General features: G+C 49.7%; 1 protein-coding gene and 1 long non-coding RNA gene across 5 annotated transcripts; one reads left to right on the plus strand and one right to left on the minus strand.

Moving 5' to 3' along the window:
- The first annotated feature begins 1164 nt into the window (after positions 1-1164).
- Positions 1165-18026, plus strand: MED26 (mediator complex subunit 26). 4 transcript variants are annotated; one of them, XM_015886157.2, is made up of 3 exons: positions 1165-1298; positions 14084-14158; positions 15649-18026. In XM_015886157.2, exons 1-3 carry the CDS (start codon positions 1224-1226, stop codon positions 17341-17343), a joined length of 1845 nt encoding a protein of 614 aa, XP_015741643.1. In that variant the 5' UTR covers positions 1165-1223; the 3' UTR covers positions 17344-18026. The 4 variants fall into 4 exon arrangements, with proteins under 4 accessions (XP_015741643.1, XP_015741645.1, XP_015741640.1 ...); XM_015886159.2 differs by lacking the exon at positions 1165-1298 and adding an exon at positions 1769-2006; XM_015886154.2 differs by lacking the exon at positions 1165-1298 and adding an exon at positions 2045-2896.
- LOC116652450 lies at positions 17777-20502 on the minus strand. The gene is made up of 3 exons (XR_004305465.1): positions 19541-20502; positions 19162-19332; positions 17777-18671 (listed from the first exon to the last, which is right to left on the minus strand). It is a non-coding gene; the product is annotated as an uncharacterized LOC116652450 (long non-coding RNA).
- Positions 20503-20583: the final 81 nt, after the last annotated feature.

A 20583-nucleotide genomic window follows, 5' to 3' on the forward strand; every position in this document is an offset into this window, starting at 1 on the left:
CATTTGGCTTTTTGTGCTGGTTTTTAATGCTAAATCAGCATTCGTGGCTGGTAACGTTTCCTAGTCACGAATGCAGAAGAGTATATGGATAAAAGAACCCTTCGGAGAGGTTTGTCCTGCACAGAGCACTTACGGCCCTTGAAATTTAACCTTAATTCGCATTTTGTGTGTGATTTTGGTGTGTGATTTTGGTGTGTGATTTTCTTGTTTTCTGTCTTAACTTCTATGTTTCCATATTAGCAATATTGGTGCTGTCTCGCCTCGTCGCGGTGCCGGGCCGGGGGTGCCGCCAGGGGGCTCAGCGCTGCCCAGCGGGTCGGTCCCGTCCGCAGCTCCGGGTTCGGGCTCTCGGTCGGCGGGTCGGGCTGCGCTCGGAACCGGGCCGGCTCCGTGTCTGCATTCAGCACACGGCCGGCTTCGAGCCGACTCGGACGGGACCGAAAGCGACGCGTCAAAAACGGCGCGGGGTGAGAGCGCCGGGAGCGGCCACGTGAAGCTGCGGGGCGGCACGGACGGATCCCGGTCCGTGTAACGTGGGGCCGGAGTCGCGTTCCCTCCGCCCCGCCCCGCTCTGCCCCTTCCGGCCCTCACACCGCTCCGGTCGCCCCCCGGCTGTCGGGCGCTCCGTCCATAAGGCCGCATTCACCCTCGGAGCTGCCTCGCGCTGCCAACGTGGGGGCTGGAGTGGGACGGGGCCGCTTCAACCGCAGCCGGCGGCGGATGGCGGCATTTCGGGCTCACGGAGCCGCGGCGCCGCGCTCCCCTCCCCCGCCCGCGCTCCTCCAGCCCCGCGGGTGACCCCGCCGCCGGGCGCACGCGCGCCGTGAGGCCGACTGCGCACGCGCGGCCGCCCCCCCTCCCGTCACGGAGCCCGCCGCGCACGCGCTCTGGGCGCCCGGCGGTGCGTGCGGAGGGACGTCAGGGGCGCGCCGTGCGTAACGGCGTCGGGCGTGTCCCATGGTGCCCTGCGCGGGGCTGGCTCCTGCCCACAGTTGAGTTCGGCCCCGAGCGGAGCAGTCGGGCCCGGCCCGGTCGCGCCGTCGCGGTTCTTCCGCGCCCCGCTCCGAGCGCCGCCGCCCCCCGCTCGGCGGGGAGCGAACATGCGACTCCGGCTCCCCGAGGAGGCCGCCGCCGCCGCCGGCGAGTGAGGAGCCGCCGCCCCGGCCCGGCCCGGCCCCGCCGCCCGCCCGCCCCGGCCGCAGCCGCCCCGCTTCGCCCAGGCAATGACAGCGGCTCCGGCCCCCTCCCCGCAGCAGATCAGGGACCGGCTGCTGCAGGCCATCGACCCGCAGAGCAACGTGAGTACGGCCCGCCGGGCCCGGGGCTCCCGACCGGCGGCGCGGGGACGCCGAGCTCCGGCCGCTCTCCGGCCCCGCCGCCGCCTCCCGCTGTGGGAACGAACGAACGCCGTGGGGCCGCGCGGCCGCCGCCGCCGCTTCTCCTCCTGCCGGGACCGCGGCGCGCCGCGCTCCTCCCCGGGCACCGGAAGCCTCCGCTGCGGGCGGTAGCGGCAGCTCCCGGCTCCGTGCTCGCCCACGGTCCCGTTCCCGGCGGCGCTTTTCCGCGCGCTCCCTCCGTGGAGCTCGGGGGTCTCTCCCCGTTTCCCCTCCGGCCGCGCTCTCCCTCCGCCCCGCGCCGTCTCCCGTCACTCCCGGCGCCGTCCGGCTGTGCCCGGCCATGCGGCGCGCGGCCCGGCGGCCTCCCCACGCCAGGCCGCGGCTCGGGTGCGGCCTGCAGGGGGCTCTGGGCCGGGCTGCGGACTCTCGCAGGGCGCCCACCTGTTCCGCGGCCCCTCCGCCGCCTCCCGCCGCAGACGCCGGGCCCGGGGCCGTCCCCGCGTTCTGGGGGCGCCCGGAGGGCTTCGAAGGTGGATCCGGGGCACTGGAGCGGCTCCGGCAGCGGGCAGCCTCGGTCTTCGCTTTTATCCTTCCCTGCAGAGCGCTAATGAGCTTATCTGCTCCTTCTGGGATGTAGAGTAAGCACGGGAGTCGACGTAGATTTTACCAGTAAGTGGTCTTCATGTGTAAGTCGTGGTAATCCAAAGTGTTATTTACTCCTTTTAAGGTTTTTTTTGGCATAGTAAAGCAGCTCTTCACATCCACGTTTACTACGGTGAGAGGACTGTGGGGTCTGCGGTCTGTCAGATTTATTCGATCTGAAATCCACATTTGCCATGGCAGTGCACAGAGCTGTGCTGCTCCCAGCTGTCTGTCGCAGGGCAGTCAGGGTGAGTCAGGCTGCAGCGTGCTGTGCTGTGCCAGGAGTGCACGAGATGGGCTCCGAGGTTCATTGGAGCTGTGCCTGCTTCTCTCTGAGCAAATCTCTCCCATAACAGACAGGTGTTGTGTTCTCCGAGTGGCTGATGAACTTACTGCTGTTTGGAAGCATCATGTAGCGCCATGCAAGTGATGTGAAAACTGAAAGATAAACCACTTTGTAATAGCCTGTTGTGATAAGCATTTGTCATGAGCTGCAGTATTACCAGCTTGAGTAACAGTAATGAATGATAAGGGTGATGGTGGGCTTTCAAGTCTCAGTTGTTGGAGTCTGTGGTCCTTTAACTTGGTAGATACGGAAACAATCTTTCCTGAGTTCTGTTTGCTCTGGGACTTGTGGCTGTGGGATTTTGGTTTTACCTTACACTCAGCATCAAGCTGGTTAAATACAGTTCTAATGGAGCAGTGGTTTCTTGTCACTTCAGACCTGCTGATGCTGGTTGCTCTGTTTCTGGGGTTACTTTCTAAAACGTTGTAGCTGTGTAGAGTTAAGAATTATGTTTTGTGATGAATGTGCTTCTTCCATGTGCGATGTCAGGTTGTGCTGTGGTGGTGGTATGGAGCAGGAGCTCTGCTGGGCAGGTCTGAGCATCAGGCAGCGCTCTGTGGGCCTGCAGCAGGTCAGTAGCCCCATAAGCTTAGAAGCAATGTATGTTAAATTATAATTCTACATACTTGATACTTATCCAGGGCAATAATTAGCGGTGGAAAAATCAGCCCATTGTTCAGAAATGCCTGTAGGCAGGGGGCTGTCTTCTATTTTAACCTCTTCTTCGAATGAGAACAGAAGTGGTGGAGTTGAGGTTCATCATACAGACTTGGACTTTTTTTTCCCAGCACATAGTAAGCAATAGATGGACAGGCAGAACTGCTGTGCTGTTTTAGTGAAAGGGAGAAAAATATGAGTTTTGAACGTTCTTAAAAGCAGATTGTGACTTAAATCTGACTTGATCTCCAATGTTGAAGTACAAGAGAGGCTGCTCTGTTGTCTCCCCACAGGAAGCAGTTGTGCAGCTCTGAGCTGCAGCACTTCTTGGTGCACAGGGAGAGTTGTGGCTCTTTTCTTCTGGCTTCTGGAGACTTTTCTTGAAAGAAGTGGTTGCATTCAAACTTAAAGCATTCATTATTGTGATTGACTTCCTTGTTTACTAAGAAAAAAGCTTTGAGGCCTGGATTTCTTTTGGACTTTTTGATGTGATTGTCGGTGCGGGTACGTGTGTGTCCCTGGAGAGGAGGGAGGGTGAAAACTGCACCAGATCTACCCAGCATGTGGCACAAGGATCAGTTTGGTGGGGCTGTGGAGGGGAGGTGGTTCTCATCACGCTTTGCTGTGGGGTGCTGTCAACTTCAGCTTTGCTGATATCTTCCCCAACACAACCCGCTTTCCCCTTGTGGATATTCAATCCAGTGGGACTGTGGAGGTCTTTGTGGTATGAGCAAATCTTGGATAAGTGTGAGGTCCTCTCAGAGAAGATCCTTCCTGTGGTGAGTTAAACAAGATGGCTCTTCCCCAGGTTGTTGGAACCCATGTGCTTTCAGAAGCTGTTCACTATTCTGATCATCTGTTTTAACCTCTGCTTGAAGCTCTGCTGACTTGGAGCGCTGCTTATATTGTACACACATTTAGCACTTGAGACCTCTTCTAGTATTTGCTGCAGAATGTTTTGATAACTTATTTTCACACACTTGGATCACTATTTATGTGATAAAGCTCTGTTTCAAAGGAGACCTGTAAGAAATAAGCTATTTAAAAAAAAAATTACATCATATTGGAAGCCACACGGGATGTCTGCTGTTACATCTCCATTTATTCAGCCTTTTCCCCTTGCAAAAACATATGGACAAACTACTTCTGCTCCATGACTTACACCCCATTTACCAGCATGGGGTCATTGGGAATGGACCCAGTCCTGTATTGGAGCAGGGAGTTGGGTGTTGTACCCCCAGCAGGGCAGTGTGATGTTCCTGCAGGGAAATCCTCCTCCTGGGAGGACTTTTTGGACAGCACAGCTGGGGAAGCGTCCGATGGGCTCTTGGAGCGGGCTTTTAGGGGAAAGGGCTCCCTGGTTCTGGTAGAAGCAGCACTTTTCTCTTTGGGCTCACTGTGCTGAGCAGAACCCCTCTGCTGGGTGAAGGCGCTCCAATGGGGCATCAGGAGTCTCATTGCCTGGTGGCAGGAATGGTGTGAGCTGTTCGCTTTTGCTCTGTGGGAAAGACTGTTAGAACTGTTCTCACAATTGCACAGGGTCCTCATCCCAAATATGTAGCAGCCTTTGTGTTTTGAATATTAGACAATAATTTAATTATTTACCATTAATAGCACTTGAAGGTGTGAGCCCAGCTCTGGTTTGAGGTCACCACCCCTCAGATGCTCACTGTATGGGTTGGGCTGCCTGCAGTCCAGGCTGCCGTGCACACTGAGCTCCATGGCTTTGCTGCTCGGCCTCTGGGAGATGTCTGCAGGCCAGAACATTAATGATGAATCCGTCTATGTGCTGTGCTATGTTACCTAGTGTTGGGTGATCTTCCAGTCTCATGGTTAGTGATGTTTCCACAGCTGTTTTCTGGGTTGGTTGGTTTACCAAAGTTCAGGCATAAAAGTGAGATCTGCTTTCACAGTATCACAGAATGACCCAGGTTGGAAGGGACCTCAAGGATCATGAAGCTCCATCCCCCCTGCCTGGCAGGGCCACCAGGCTTCCACATTTACTAGATAAGGTTGCCCAGGGCCCCATCCAGCCTGGCCTTGAACACCTCCAGGGACGGGGCTTCCTAGAGCTGATGTTAAAAGGAAGGGGAGCTTGTTCCAGGAGACAGCGCCAGACACAGCTCTAATAATATCAGTGCTGGGGCTGAAGGAAGGCAGTGCTTTGCTTTGGGAGGGTCTTGGTAATTTCTGGAGATGCAGGGAAGCATTGTGTGGGCGAAAGTAGACTAGGCATGGCTTTTGCTTCAGCTTTATCCGTTTCTGTGAGGCCCTTAATGAGCTTATCAGTTTTGAGGAAGCTGTGGTGTGCAAAGAGGATGGAACCTGCTGTACCTCTCACTGGTGTTTTTGTCTCCTTCTTGAGTGCTTCAAGCAAATCCCAACCCGCTCTGTGCCTTGGCAGCTGACAGCTTCAGGTGTGTGGGGAAACATGCAGGAGGCCATGGCATTTCTTAGCCGGGACTCCTGGCTGCTGGGGGAGATCTGGTGGCTGCAGGTGGGAGTCCTGCTGCACTCAGCCTGTTCTGCTTCTTAATGCTCTGTATTGTCAGCAGCTGAGTTTGTTTAAACCCACTGGTTTAAGGCTGGTGATGCTGCTCATTCTTTGCCCTCTCTCTCCAATCTTACTGCTCATCTCTTTCCAAAACAGCTTGTAAACTAATTAGTGGTTCTCTTTTCGCTTGCTGACTGTGTTGTGTCAGTGCCTGTGATGCTCACACTGATGCTGGGTTTAACTGCTCTGAGGTAGTGCTCACCTGGCTGGGCCCAGGCGGTTTGTTGTTGCTGGCAGCGCTGTGTTACTCCTTGAGAGGAACCTGCACTGTGCTCCTTGCAGCAGTGAGACTTAGCAGCACTGAGCTGGGCTCTGCAAAGGCAGAATCTGAGCAGAACAGAAGTAGCAGGGAGTTTGAATTGGGGGGGTAGAAGATTTGGGGCTGCCAGATTGCCTTTCAGTTGCAGTTCCTTGGTGCTGTGTAGGTGATGGCAGTAGTCATTTGCTTTAAAGCTGTAATTTGAGTGTTGGTTTCAGCAGTGGTGACATGTTAAATAATGCCCTCTCCTTACTCCTGCTACGTGCATCCCTTCTGTGAGTGCTGGTGCAGCTGTCTGCAGAATCTGGCTGTGAGCTGAAACGGGGGATCCATCTGGGTTGAAAAATGACAGAGTAGTTTTTCCTGACAGTTTTTGTTCTAGCTCAGCTACCTGATGCAATGTCTGGTGTGTCGTGAGGAGCAGTGCCACAGGTGTGGCAGCACAGGTGGGTATTAAAGCGCTTAAATAGGGACTGAGGCTAAAAAGCAGAGTGCCTCTCACTTCCCTGTGCCTCCATCCTGCCCTATGCTGGCTGGGGCTGCTGTGGTCCTATGGGAGCTCGCTGTGCTCACCTGTGCTGCTCAGGGTGGCTGCAGGAGCCTTACGGTTCCTCAGCCCCTTCCCATCCCTCGTGTGTCCGCTGGTGCTGCAGCACAGTGCAGGGAAGGAAGTGTGGGGAGGGAAATGACTGCTGTAACACTTCTTGTAACCGTGAAGGGTTGAGTGAAGGGAAGAGGACTTTTTGTAGGTAGAATTCACATCTGGAATCATCTCTTCCAGTCACCATCGAGACACAGTGTGGGAAAGGCTGATGCGTGGCGTGCTGTCTGTTCAGGTGGGCTGGGTGTTCTCACACCCCTGGCACTGAGTGGCCCATGCTGCTGCTTCCCAGTGCTCCAGCTGTGGGCAGCAGTGCCCCAGGGGCCTGGGCTCTCTTGGGGGGCTGCAGTGCTGGAGGTGGGAGGGCAGTGTTTGCTGCCCTGTGCTCTGGGTGTGGGGAACCTCAGTTGGCGTTATATAAGATATGAAGACCCTCAGCTTAGCCTGTGTTTCAGAAGTCCAGGCCTAGGCTGGCAACCTGAACGTCAAGTTGAGGCTGAGCCTGCTTTAGGTTCTGCTGTGGGCTGCTGCATCTCTCCAGCACTTCTGGACCTGTGACAGCTGCTGCCCCACATCACCCCGAGCACAGCAGTGACTCAGGGGCTCTGCTCTTGTCCAGGACTCTATTTTTTTTCTTTCAGGAGCAGTAAGAGTCAGGGTGGAAAGAGAAGGAATTGCTTCTGCAGTTGGGAATGTGGTACTAATGAAGAAGCTCTGCTTGTAAGCCATAGATACTCCAGTATATTAGGTTTGGAGTTAAAAGCAAATATAAATATCAGATTTTAAAAAAAAGCAACACACAGATGTCTGCTTCCACTGATAACGCTTCACTGCAGCCCTGCATGGCCCATGTTGTACACAGTGATAAGTTCCAGTAAACTTTCCCTGGTCTATGTCACATGGTGTGCCGTGGCCCCATGGGCACTTATCTTTGGGGAAATATTTAAGGTAAAGGTAAGTTGATTGTATTCACTTTAATATAATTGCAGGTTTGTTTATTCAGTGTTCTCAGCTAATTCTGGTGTTTGGAGCAATGTTATAGAGCTAATAGACTGCTTTAAATTGAGGTGCATCCTGCTGAGTGTCACAGTGTGTTGGTGTTTTCTGCAGTGCTTCCTGCTGTCTGGGTGCTGATGTCAAAGTGTTACATGGCTTCCAGTATTCCTGGACCATGGCACAGGGAAATCTATGGAGAGAATGACTGGAAGTGAAATGTCATGAGGTGTGTGCTGCCGAACCAAGCGCTTTTGTTTCGTGGCTGTTAGGGAGGAGAGGAATCCCAGTCTGTCGGCAGCACTCAGTGACAATCTTAGCTTGGTGTATTTTGAAACTTTGTGCTGCAAAGACGATTGTGCAGAGGTGGCAGTCGTGTCTGAGGGTGACAGGCAGCACTTTGCTGCAGCTTCTTTCTAGCACGTTTTCATGATGCTCACTCCTTGAGTGAACTCTATGTGATGATCCTGCAGATCCAGCCCTTTTGTACAGGAGTACAGCTCTTCTGCTGCACCTTTACAGCTTTCTGAAAGCATCTCCAGCACACAGCTCTGGGTAAGGGCTGCTCACGCAACTGGCAGGGAAGGCTCAATGGGGGAGGTGCTGTGAGGTGGGCTGTGCTGTTTTACCCAGAATTTGGTGAGCAATGATTCCAGAATCAATTGATTGCACTGTTAGTTTTTTTTGGTCTCCATTAAAGCTCTCTTTAATACACGCTGACGTAAATTCTGTGTTAGTAATTGCTGATGAGAGGGTAGTGAATTATTTCTCTACCAACTCGGATTTTAAAGCCTGTTCTATTTGTGATGGTGCTCTTCTCAGGTTTGTGAAGATGTGTGCCACACTTACCTTCTCTTGAGCTGTCAGGCAGACATGTTGCACTTCTGTTGAATGCGTTGGTGGGTGCATCACCTTAATTTGGAGTTGTGCAGCTCAGCACCTCACAAGCTTGGGGCTGGCAGGATGCTATTGCGTTCTGCAGCTGTAGAGTACCTTCATAGCATAGCAGGTCGTGCTGGGATCTGTATGTGTGTGTGTATATATGTATTTTTATATATATGTACGTATATACAAATCTGTATTTGTGGGCCACCGCTGTTGAATTTCCGAAGTCCTTTATCATACAGACTGCTGCTTATAATGACCTGTGTGCCTCTCTTTGGGAAGCCAGGACTGACAAGGGCAGGGTCAAGTTGGCTGATAGATGGAAGGTATTGCAGGTGTTTCAGCATCCTCACTGCTGTGCCCAGTCCTGGCTGTGCATTGTGGGGAGGCAGTGCCAGGGGTGATGTCTGGGAGCTGTGTGGTCCGTTGCCTCTGAAGTAACACCACTGATGTAAAACACTCTTTCCAGATTGCTCTGATCTGTGATTGAACACCAGCAGTGCCTGCAGAAGGTGTTAGAGGCCTCATTTGAGTGCGCTGGTAGCATTCTGGTTATTCTGAATACATAGTCAGTATTTCTCTTGGGGCAAATCAGGTCAACAAGCATGAAAACAACTAATGACCTTTTCTTTATGATGCCTCTAATGCATAGAAAGGCTTTCTTTGAGCTTTGCTGTTTCCTCACAGCTTTTTCCAGTACAGTATGAACTGAGCACTTAAACTTTTTGTTGTTGTCTATGTTTTCGACTCCTCTTATCACCACTGTCCTCTGAACTCCTCTTTGTGTACATTCTTGAACTGCAGCGCCTTGAGATGAATGTGCACTTCCAGCTAAATTTGATTCCTATTCTATTCCTTATTGGAATGGCTGAGTGAAGAGCAGGACTTAACATCTTGCTTGTACTACACCGTGGCAGACCCCACTGCAAACTGCTGCGCCCATGGCTGCTGTGCTGTGCCCCTTCAGTGCATGCAGTGCCCATCTGGGTGAGCATCTCACACAACTACTCTGTGCTGCTGGGCTTTTCAAATTGGCTCCCAATAATTTGATTCCCTAAAAAGTTCTGCTCTGCTTCATGGTGTGTGGTGGGTTGGATTTTTGCTGGTTGTTTTGGTGAGCAGTGGGAGAGAAGTTAGGGGAGTGTGTGTTGTGCTGCAGAGAGTCAGCATCCTCTGTGTGCAGTGGGAGCAGGGTTAGGGCTGCAGAGTGAGTGTTGAGGTCAGCAGACAACGATTCCTGTTTGTATTAAGAAGAATACTGACAGTTATTGGTGAACCACGAGTTGAGCAGTGTTACAGTGCTGACTTTGGTTGCCTTAAAGACTCCCTCCCATAGCAAGGATGACTTCCATTCCTCTGCTGCTCTGTGAGCTGGGTGTGATTTGGTTGTGAGTTTTGTCTTTGCACTCAATCTTCTGCTGCTCACCCCTTACCACCCAAACCAGTGGGCTCTCACTGTGCTGCTGTGCTGGTGCCCTCAGCCTGGCAGCCCAGCTTGCCTGTCTCTCTGCTGCTCTAAGTGCTGCTCTGAGCTCTTCTGCTGGCACACTGCTGTGGCTCTCCTGGCTGTTCTCATCTCTCCATGCCTTACTCACACGTGTGTGTGTGTACTGCCACAAGGGATCAGGGCTGAGCTGTTGTCTTGCTCACATGGAGCATTTCAGGCCTGCCCATCCCTCACAGCGCAGTGTTCTGCTGCAGTCTGACCTAACTCCAGTTTGATTCTGGCTTTGTGAGGCATGATGGGGAGCAATCTGGGTGGTGTTACCTGACCAGTGAATAAAAGCTAAGTGCAACTAAGCTGTATGCAGCCTGTTCAGAATCCTTCAGTTAGAGGTAGAAATTCTAAAGCTGGGGTAAGGGTGAGTGCTGCACAGAGCCATGTCTCTGGGTGCAACAAGGAGTGCTCCTTTCTGCTGCTCTGCAGCACAAATTGCTGATCAGTTTTCCACGTGTGGACTCGCAGTGAATTTCTCTGTTACAGGAGGTGCTCTCAGGGGATGTCTTCAACCCCACGATGCACAAAGCATCTGTTCCTCCATTTTTAAGGACCTCCTTCCCTACGTGCTATAGGGAATTTCTCCTCCACCGTTAATGATGTCTTTTGTATAACGGGGAATGTTTGAATTCCATTTAGCAAACTGACTTTCAAACGTTTTCAGAAATTCGGACCGAAGTAGTGCATGGTCATCTCTTTGGTATGTCGCTTCCGTGAATAGCATCTCGTGTTCCCTATCTTTAGACAACTTCATGTCACGTTGGGGGTAGGGGAAACTGTTAATAGATCAGCTGCAAGGGAACTGATCTAAATACCAGCAGATTGTAACCTGAATTCTCACTTGGTGTGTTTGTGTCTTTGAATAAACGGCACCACAGATTCCTGTTTGTGTAGCGTGATGCTCATCTCTGCGTCCATCACATCCCTATACGAAGTGCTAAATAAACACTATCCTGCTGTATTTCCACTGCACCATTTAAATAAAGCCTACTATGAACTCTTCTTAATTCTTATTCTATGCTTTGGATTATGATGCAGTGAAATAACTGTTACACAAGTGCTGTGGAGGGAAGAGCCCAGCGCTGTGTGTTGGTCCAGCAGTGCATCCACCTTCCCAGACCTGCAGGAAGCTTTTGTCTTTCTGAACCGCTGCACAGAGTCACCTGTTGGTTACTGGACTGGTCCTAATGTGTAAAAGCCAAAATAGGATTAAGATGTCAGTTAAAGAATAGAAATTCTACTGTTTGAAGATTTCCACAGTTCAGAAACTCGTGCTGTTGTCTGAGACTGCAGTGAAAGCATCTACTGCTTAACTTGGAACAGATCTGAGATAGCAGCAATGAGCTGCAGCGGATGGCTGAGCAGCATAAGGAGACCTGCATGGGATAAATAAGATTTGTTTTCCGTGACTGTCATCAGGGTTGACTGGAAAGGATTACTGGGGATGACTCGAAGCAGATGTTCTCCAGTAAACTTGGAGTGAATTAGCCTGGACCAGTCAGCCTTCATCACACCGGAACAGCGTGGGGTCATTTGAAATGCAGTGTGAATTATTTGTAGTTGTTTGCTGCTGGGTCCTGGGATTGCTTTGTGGGAGTCTTTGTTTTGGGGCAGCAGTGCTGGGTTGCAGTGGAAGCAGAAAAAGTCAAAATAGAAACGAAAGTTCTGTGCAAGTTGCAGGCATGGAGTTGTGCAACTTCACTCTTACAGTGCCTGGAGAGATTGCCAAACTCCCCTTCCCACTGTGCTGTTACTTTCCTGCTGTGTGCCAGTGAGCATTTCTAATAACTGTGTGTGTGAATTAATGCTCCTTCCTGCTGCTGCTCAGAATAGGGTGATGTCCTGATAGGTTTGCTAACTTCGTGCTCCTGTCAGTTGTGTCACAGAATAGGAGTGTTCTGAAGCCAATAGCGGATGCTTTAAGGGGAAGGCCCTGCTCTGCAATGCAGATGTGCTGCTGTTACCTTAGTAGATGCCTTCATCTTAAAAAGATGGTACTTGAGGCCTTTCAGAGCTTTCGGAGGCCTTGTTTTCATCAGAGCGTTCAACTATACCACGAGAGATTTCCTGCTCTGTATTATTTTGAAATGGGTAAATATGATTTTTGTGATAAAATCTTTCTGTGCCACTCTGTGTGAAGCTCTCCAGAACGACGACCCCAAACCTGCGGGGGAGGATGGAAGTTCTTGATGGAAGTTGTTGCTTTTGAGAGAGAGCCCAGCTTCTTTATAGGTCTGAGTGCGAGGACAGGAGCTCCTGCAGAGTTTGGGTGTTGGTGCTCCTTGTAATGAGCACTTCAGCATGGCCGTGTTTTCAATTGGTTACAAATGCATGAAGAATCCCCAGAGGGTGCCCTGTGCTGCCCCGGTGCTGAGCTGCTGGCACAGGCTGTGGTGAGAGGCAGCTGTTGCTGTCTGGATTGGTCCCATGTGTGTCAAAGGGGGGAATGGAGCATCTGTCAGGTGTGGGTAGGCCTGGGCTCTGGTCGCTGATGGAGCGTTTGGGCACAACCAGTGATGGGTTCTGCAACAAAGGCAAAGCAGTTACTGGAAATTCCCTGACCGGTTTCATCTTTGTGTAGGTGTGTATATATGGGCATATTGCTCTCTCCATCTTGACCTTTTGATAAGATACCAGTCCCTGTTTCTGCCATCGGTTTGTCATTGAGATACTATTTGGGGATTACCAGTAACTGCAGATCTGATGGTACCGATTAGTGATGTGTTCAGAGCAAAGGGCCTTCTTGCATCCCTGGAACTCTTATTCTGAAAGTTGTGTTGAGAAAGAGAACATCATCAGCTGTTCTGGTTCTAGAATTCACCATCTATGTTCTGGTTCTAGAAGCTTTGGGGGGAGCTGAATGGTGTCACATATTGCTTAAACTGTGGTCTCAAACAATCCTTTTCAGAGCAAGTGCAATGATGAGGAGTGCAATGATCCACCCTGCAATCCAGTGCATTTCAGTGCACTGAAATGAAATACATCAGCATGTGTGATATTGCAGCTCTAAACCTTAAGTGGAGCATTCCCAGCCCTGAGCTGGGTGGTGGGGCTTCACATACCTGCAGGGGCATCCAAGGTCAGTGAGGAAATTCAGCTTTGGTCTGCAGTTGGTTTTACAACCTGAGTTATGAGCACTCAAAGCCCACATAGGCTTAGAAAATACTTTGGATAGAAAGTGACTCAAAATCGGGGAAAGCATTTCATTGTTGGCAGCCTTGTCCAAGTGCTGCCAACCTGAGGCAGTCCTGGTACAGCAGGTTGGCAGAAGGGTGGGAGTGGTGTGCAGGAGCTGAGCCTTACACACTTACATTCTCCTTAAGAAGGGGCAGGCAGTGCTGTGAGGTCGGGGCTGGCAGCTCTGTGTGGTGCAGCTCTGGGATCCCATGGGATCCCCACAAAGGTTTTGTGAGAGACTTTCTGCAGGTGTCGTTTGTGTCCAGTTGAGTCACGGTGCAATTAGGCAATAAATGAGGTTCAGTGATTCACGTTTTCCTTCTCTTATCATTTAAATCCATCTGCAAAGGTGAGTTAGGAATTCCAGACTCCAGCGCTGTTAATAATCAGGTAATGGAAATGTGGATCTGAGTTTTGTCAGGGAACTCATTAATGTCACATGTGTATCTGCAGATCTGCCCCTGCCTGGAGCCATGCTCACAGGAATGCTGCAGTGAAGCACATCACAAAATCTGATATGTGCTTTGTTAATGTGAAACGGATTTCTGACATTCTACTTGCTGCATTACAGTGTCAGAAGTGCTATTCCTGCACGAGTGCAGTCCTGAAGGGCTGCTGGGAGCTGGGCTGAGGCTGGTGGCTGTCTGAGGACCCCTACCGGGCACAGCCTGTGTTTGTGTTGGGGCAGTTTGTTCCTTGGTGTAACTGCAAGGAACTTTGACTTATGTCAGTGTACAGATGTAAGGCAGCGCCTACAGCTGGATTCTACAGTTCTGATCTCACTGGTTGCTCTGCTCCACTTAATACTGAAGCTTCCATTTAGGCTGTAGGACAAGTAACCGGTGCCTTGACTGAGGGCTGAGAACTTTCCTGGTTAGCTCACTGCTTTTTTCTGCTAATTCATTTAGTTTTATGTAAGTGTGTGTTTGTTACGGCTCCTTCAGTTTCCAACTAGGTCAGCAAAGTGTCCTTGTCCCTATTTTTTGAACAGTCTGCTCCCTAAAGCTAGACTATGTTATATAGCAGTTTTGTGATTAATGTCTCCAGCAATTATAAAGGGGAAGGTTTGAAATCGCATTTGATAACAGAGACCTGTACATGAAACATGCAGTGACTTTGTCTTCCTTATTGCAGATCCATAACATGGTGGCAGTGCTGGAAGTGATCTCCAGCCTGGAGAAATACCCCATTACCAAAGAGGCACTTGAGGTACGTCACCATCTGAGCATTGCTTGGTTTTCTTGTGTGAATAAAAGGACTTTCTCTGCCTGTCTGATTTCCATAAGAGTTGCCCTTAAAACAATAGATGGATTGCGGAGCATTCACAGTTAAGATATTATCGTGTCCCTCTCGTGCTGCTTCTGCCATCTCAGTGTGCACAGTGGTTCTCTCTGGGTTCAGCTCAGTGTGATGTGCAGCCCGGTCCCCGTTTGTGTAAGGCACTGTATTAATCATTAATTGCTGCTTATTAATTTGTTACATCCATTGACATCACTCTGCTTGCTGAAGCCCTGATCACCTTTTTAGCTGTTTGGTGACCAAGCAACAGAGAGTCTGACACGGAAGGAACAAAGTCTGATTTCTGTAAAATTAAAATCTTAACATCTTTAAATGTAGCTCAGTGTGTTCCAGTGCCTGAACCTGGCTGCTGTGACCAGATGTGTTAGGAGCTGACGTACCACTGAGGTAGCAGCTGCAGTCTCTCAAGCCACTCTTAAATAAAGAGCCCAAAGAAGTTCATAAGGCTGAATTATAATAAGGCTTCCAGTCAATATAGAATTTGCTGGTGTTATTTGCTTTTAATTACCTTTTGTGACCTCTGGCTCTTTCCCCTGGACTCAGGTAGCTATAGGATGATTTGAGATGACTTCCAATGCTGTAAGTAATCAGTGCTATGAGATAAGCTGTTAGTGAGCACTACAATATAATGCCAGTATGGATAATTATTGTGAAACATGGGTCGTCATGTTTAGAAATGATTATTGTGAGAATAGTTACAGTGAGCCATTGGCTGAGCGCTCCCATAGTGCCACAGGGCAGACAAGTCTTAAATGAACGCATCTCAAAACAACTGAGATTCCAATGCACAGCAATATAGAAGGAGAGGTGCTGCACCAGTGGTTTACTGTTGGATTCATGATGGACCAAAATACTTCAGAGATGCATTTCTGTTGGGAGTCACGTGGCTGTGCTGTAAACCCTAGTTGCAGTCCCAGGATGGCTGTTTTCCAGTTGGAGTTGAAATCCATCTTGATTTTAGTCAGTGCAGTTTGTGTTTTGATACATGTATCACAACATGGTATGTATTTCTCACCAAATCCAGTCTGTCTTCCTTTGAGGTGCTTTTCTGAAGTAATCGACTTGTAGAACAATTCTTTGCTTTCAGGCATGTTTTGGGAACAATCTCTTTGCTTCCTTCCACTTACGGAACCATGTTGGGACAACCTAGGAAAGCTCATTTGTTGGCCTTTTGAGATAGGGAGCAAAGATGGAGGAAGAAGATAGGACATCACGCTTTGGTTTGTGCAGTGGAGATTTATATTTGTAACATATGGATTAATTCAGCTCTTGCATCTGTAGCATTTTGTACCAGGCTTTTCTTAGGGTAAGCATTAAAAAGCAGGAATTTAACTTAAAAATGGGGTCAGAATTTTGTTTTGAATTATGCCTGTTGGTAAAACAAGTTTTGTGTTTTGTAGGAAACAAGGCTTGGGAGGCTTATCAATGAGGTGAGGAAGAAGACATCCAATGAGGAACTTGCCAAACGTGCCAAGAAGTTGCTGCGGAATTGGCAAAAGTTGATAGAACCTGTAACCCCAAATGAGGCGGTGCCAAGAGGGCTGCAGAATCCACCCGGATCAGCAAATGGTGGTGCTCACAACTGCAAACCAGAAGCACCCCTTCCTGCCGTGGCTGGGTCAAAACCTATCAGTGAATTGAAAAGCAGGAACGATATCCAGAAACTAAATTCTCCAAAACCAGAGAAATTGGGAAATCGGAAAAGGAAAGGTGAACACAGGGATGGGCACCAGGGCCCCCCTCCCACCAAGGTCTCCAAAGTTAGTCATGAAATATTACAAAACTCTTCATCCCCTCCAACAAACGGAATTGGAGGTAGTCCCGAGAGTTTTCCTAGTCCTGTAGATGTAAATCTACATGCAGGGCCTGAAAGCAGCAGGACAGAACTTAGTGAAAATGATAAACACAATAAGATCCCAGTAAATGCTGTAAAACCTCACACCAGTTCTCCAGGACTCGTAAAACCTTCAAGCACTTCCTCGTTATTAAAGACTGCAGTGCTTCAGCAGCATGATAAATTGGAAGAAACCACCGGGTCGCACCAACCCAAGAGTCCGCGCTGCTCCTCGTTTAGCCCTCGAAATGTTAGGCACGATACTTTTGCTCGGCAGCATACCACGTACTCACCAAAGGATTCAATGCCTAGTCCATCTCAAAGGTCTCAGTTCTTAGATACTGCACAGGTGCCATCACCGCCACCATCCTTGATGCAACCATCAACGCCTCCAATGCCAGCTAAAAGACTGGAGTTCTCTCAGCAATCAGCATCTGAGGTGTCCCAGCACTGGCAGGAGCAGCAGGTACCTTGTGACAGCCAGCACAGGCACACAGCAGGGACACTTCCACAGCACACATCTCCCAGTTGCAAAACCAGCTCCCACCCGGGGGAATCTCTCATGTCGCACATCGGCTTTTCACAGGACGCTTCAAAAATGGACAGTGATGATGCTGCTTCAGGTTCAGATAGCAAAAAGAAGAAAAGGTACCGACCTAGAGACTACACAGTCAACTTGGATGGGCACGTGACAGAAGGGGGTGTGAAACCTGTGAGATTAAAAGAGAGGAAGCTCACTTTTGATCCCATGACAGGACAGATAAAACCTTTAACACCGAAAGATCCTTTGCAGGTAGAAATCCCTGCACTTACTGAACAGCACAGGACAGAAACGGAAAAGCAGGAGCAAAAACCCAACCTGCAAAGCCCCTTTGAACAAACGAACTGGAAAGAATTGTCCAGAAATGAAATAATTCAGTCATATTTAAACAGACAGAGTAGCTTGCTGTCTTCATCAGGAGTACAGACTCCAGGAGCTCACTACTTCATGTCTGAGTATTTAAAGCAGGAGGAAAGCACTAGAAAAGAGGCTAGAAAGACTCACGTTCTGGTTCCTAACAGCAAACCTACAGACTTGCCTGGGGTCACGAGGGAGGTCACGAATGATGATCTCAACAGAATACGTGAACATAACTGGCCAGGCGTGAACGGTTGTTATGATACACAGGGTAACTGGTATGATTGGACACAGTGCATATCTTTAGATCCACACGGGGATGATGGTAGATTGAACATCCTGCCTTATGTCTGCCTAGACTGAGTAACAGGTTTGCTAAAATGCTTTTACATTCACAGTTAGCGAGAATGGCAGACACTATGCCACTTAAAGATGGAGAAAGCCTCCTGTCCTGGACAAATAGGCCCAACGAGCAGAGGGTGAGAGGGAGCTGGTTACGTACAGCTCTTCCCTTTAAATTCTCCTTTTGTGAAATGCTGCTACCAGTTTACTAACAATTGCAAAGGAAGGCATACGAAGGTTGAGAAAACTGAGTTCAAAACTCTCTAGCGAGCCAGCTATAAAAAAAGTGTTAGTCCCCAAGAAGTGAAGATGATTTCCAGCACTTTCTGAATGCCGGAATCTGACGACAGGCAGGTACAGAGAAAATTGTGGAAGTTACCTTAACAAAATATGCATCTATTTATTTGACTTGATTTGGATTTTTATTTGGCAGTGAGGTATTCAAGAGACGATGTGCAAAAACTGTAGTTTTATTTGTATGGCATCTCTGAACATGATTGTGTTTTTTTTTAAAGTCATGTGGTACGGAGATTGGCTTTTAAACAGCAGGTGTTGCACTGCAGGCTGGGAGACCAGCTTCAGCTCAACATTCCATGGGCATCCACATGTTTCAGTCTGGTTTTGGTTTAAATCCAGTCTCTGAGAAATGCTGCAAAAAAAAAACCCAGATATTTCCTGACATTTTTGATCCCGCCGCCACCAGCCAAATATTTTCCTCCTTTTCCCTTCCTGCAAAACTACTAGGAAACAAAAAACTAAATAAAAAAATCACCTTTTCTAGAATCTAAATGTAACGAGGGTGCTACAAGTCCGTAACTGTACTGTGAGAGGGAAAAAGGAAGCCTGTTTGTATGCTGGAAATATACTTGTTACCATTCCTTTAGATATTGTTTGCCTTATGGATATCCATCATAAACGCAATTTGCAAAAACAAAGAGCCTTAGTGAATGTACAGTACCTAGACTTCTGTGTTCCTGGGATGCAGAAGGGAGCAACTTTGCTATTTGGTCCTTTAAGTGGACACATTGTGATATAAATGTGGAAATAAAAAAAAATTTGCACAAAGCAGTTTGTGAATTATTTATATTGAACTAATTTATTTTTGAAGATCTGCTCCATTCCAAGTAACAGAACCCAGTGGAGCCGTGCGGGTCCCACCGGGCAGTGCCAGCCGCTGCTGTTAGGGACGTAGTGATGTCTTCCAGTTGTGTTGGTGGTATTTGGTCACAGGTTGGATCGTTTTGAACTCTGGTTGCATCCAGGGGTGAGAGACTGATGACTGTTAATGTACCTCAACGTCTAAGGAATTGTAGTTCATCTTCTCACAGTAATTTTGTAATATATTGTTCCTAATTGTTAAAAAAAATATATATTTCTAACAGCAGCCTAATTCAGTATAGAAAGCTCAGAATTTCTATTGCCTGTAATTGCTTTAACGTTCGGGACAAGTTTTCTACAGTCCCCGCTGCTGGATTTGTGTCCAGGGCAGAGCGGGAGGGGACACCAGACCAAAAACATGCTGAGGTTCAGCGCTGTGCATTAACTGCTCTGTGCTGAGCCTCAGTGCAATGGGAGAGCTGTGGTGAGAGCAGAGTCAAAGCTCTTCGCTGTCAAGTTGTGATTTCACGCGTGTTCCTCACCAGGTATACGTTGATTTGGTTCATTCCATGGAATACAACCGAGAACGTTTGGTTTATTTTAAGTCATTCTTGTTAAAACCTGCTTTTGTGGTTTGACTGGGATTGCCGCGTGTGAGCATCAGAAATCGCCCCATGTTTGTTTGCTTCTGTTTCTGAAACCCGAGTGAAATCTAACCAGAAAAAAAGAAAAAGTGGTTACCAAAAACTGTTTCCAAGTATATTTTCAGTTGACTTCCATTTTCTCCTTGTGCAGTCGATGAGGGCGGGCAGCACGTTGTGGAACTGCAGGGAGTTTCTGTCTTGCCATTCAGGAAGGTGGATGTGATGGCAGAGGGCTCACAAGTTGCTCCTGATGGGAAATGTTTCTTTTCTGGTTTATGTTTAAAAAAAGATAATTAAAAATATGCATCTTATCCAACCCCCCCCCCCCAACCCGTCCTCCCTCTTCCCCTGTATGGTCCTATTAAGGAACAGGGTCTGTGCCCTTCTGAGACCTTTTGAATGTGGGGCAAATTTCAGGATATTTACAAAATACACTTTATAAAAATAAAACCCAGCCTTTGTTTTCAGTTGCTCACGTTTCTGCTGCAGCTGAAGGGTCGGGTGGTGTCCTGAGCTCCATCGCTGCTCTCAGGTTCCATGCAGCTCTACAGAGCAAACTGACCGCGCTGATGCTCACTTTGCTTGCGGGAGCTCCACGTGTTGGACTCGGCCCTTTCCCTGCTGCTCCACAATCTCCAGGGACCCCACGAGCTTTAACTCCTGTACCTGGTTTGTTCCTGCTGTGAGGCTCAGCTCACTGGGCTGCGCTGTGGGGTGAGCTGAGATTTGACAATCTTCATTTCAGCATGTTACTACAACCGGTTCTGTCAGCTCCAAAACGATGTGAATACGTTTACAAGATGATTTTCCTCTTTTTTTTTGGTCAATTTTGTAACCGAGTTGCAATGAAGTTGACGCTGTGCATCCCTGCTGTGTGCTCTCGTTTGTGCATGAACTCAGTTCCTGTGCTCCCGGATTCTCCCGCTCCGCACCGTTTATTCTCCTGCTCTTACAGTCCGACGTGAATCCCACCATCTCTTTGCGCTCAATGACACCAAACGGTTTCGGGAGCGGCCGTGAGCTCGGGTGCATGTTCCGGAGGTGCATTAACGGCGTGGAAATGCCTTTAGATGGGCAGGATGGAGCCGGGCCGGTCCCCGCACCCTCAGCGCTCCCTGACGCGGCTCTAAAGCTCCGCTCGCTCCTCCCGTTGCTCTGCTGGGCCCGGGGTTGGCTCCGCCGTCCCGAGGCGGTTCCGCTGCCCGCCGTGCAGATCAACGTTCCTTTACGGCTCACATTCCGCCCGGTCTCTGTTCCGTACGCCGCGTTCTCTGCCCGGTTCCTTCGTCGTCCCGGGCTGCGCGGCTCTCCCGGCTGTTGTGCGGGCGGTACGGGGCGGTTCGGTCGGTTCTGCTTTACGGGCGCCACATCCCGCAGCGCGGACACGGCGGAAGGACGCGCTTGCGGAAGTGACGCCGCACGCCCCGCCGGCTCCTGCCGGCTCCTGCCGGCTCCCGTAGCGCGGGGCGGTGCCGAGCTCCGAGCGGCGGGTCCTGCCCAGGAAGCGACGCGTTGGCGG

Source organism: Coturnix japonica, chromosome 28, assembly GCF_001577835.2.
Source record: "Coturnix japonica isolate 7356 chromosome 28, Coturnix japonica 2.1, whole genome shotgun sequence".
Lineage (NCBI taxonomy): Eukaryota > Metazoa > Chordata > Aves > Galliformes > Phasianidae > Coturnix > Coturnix japonica.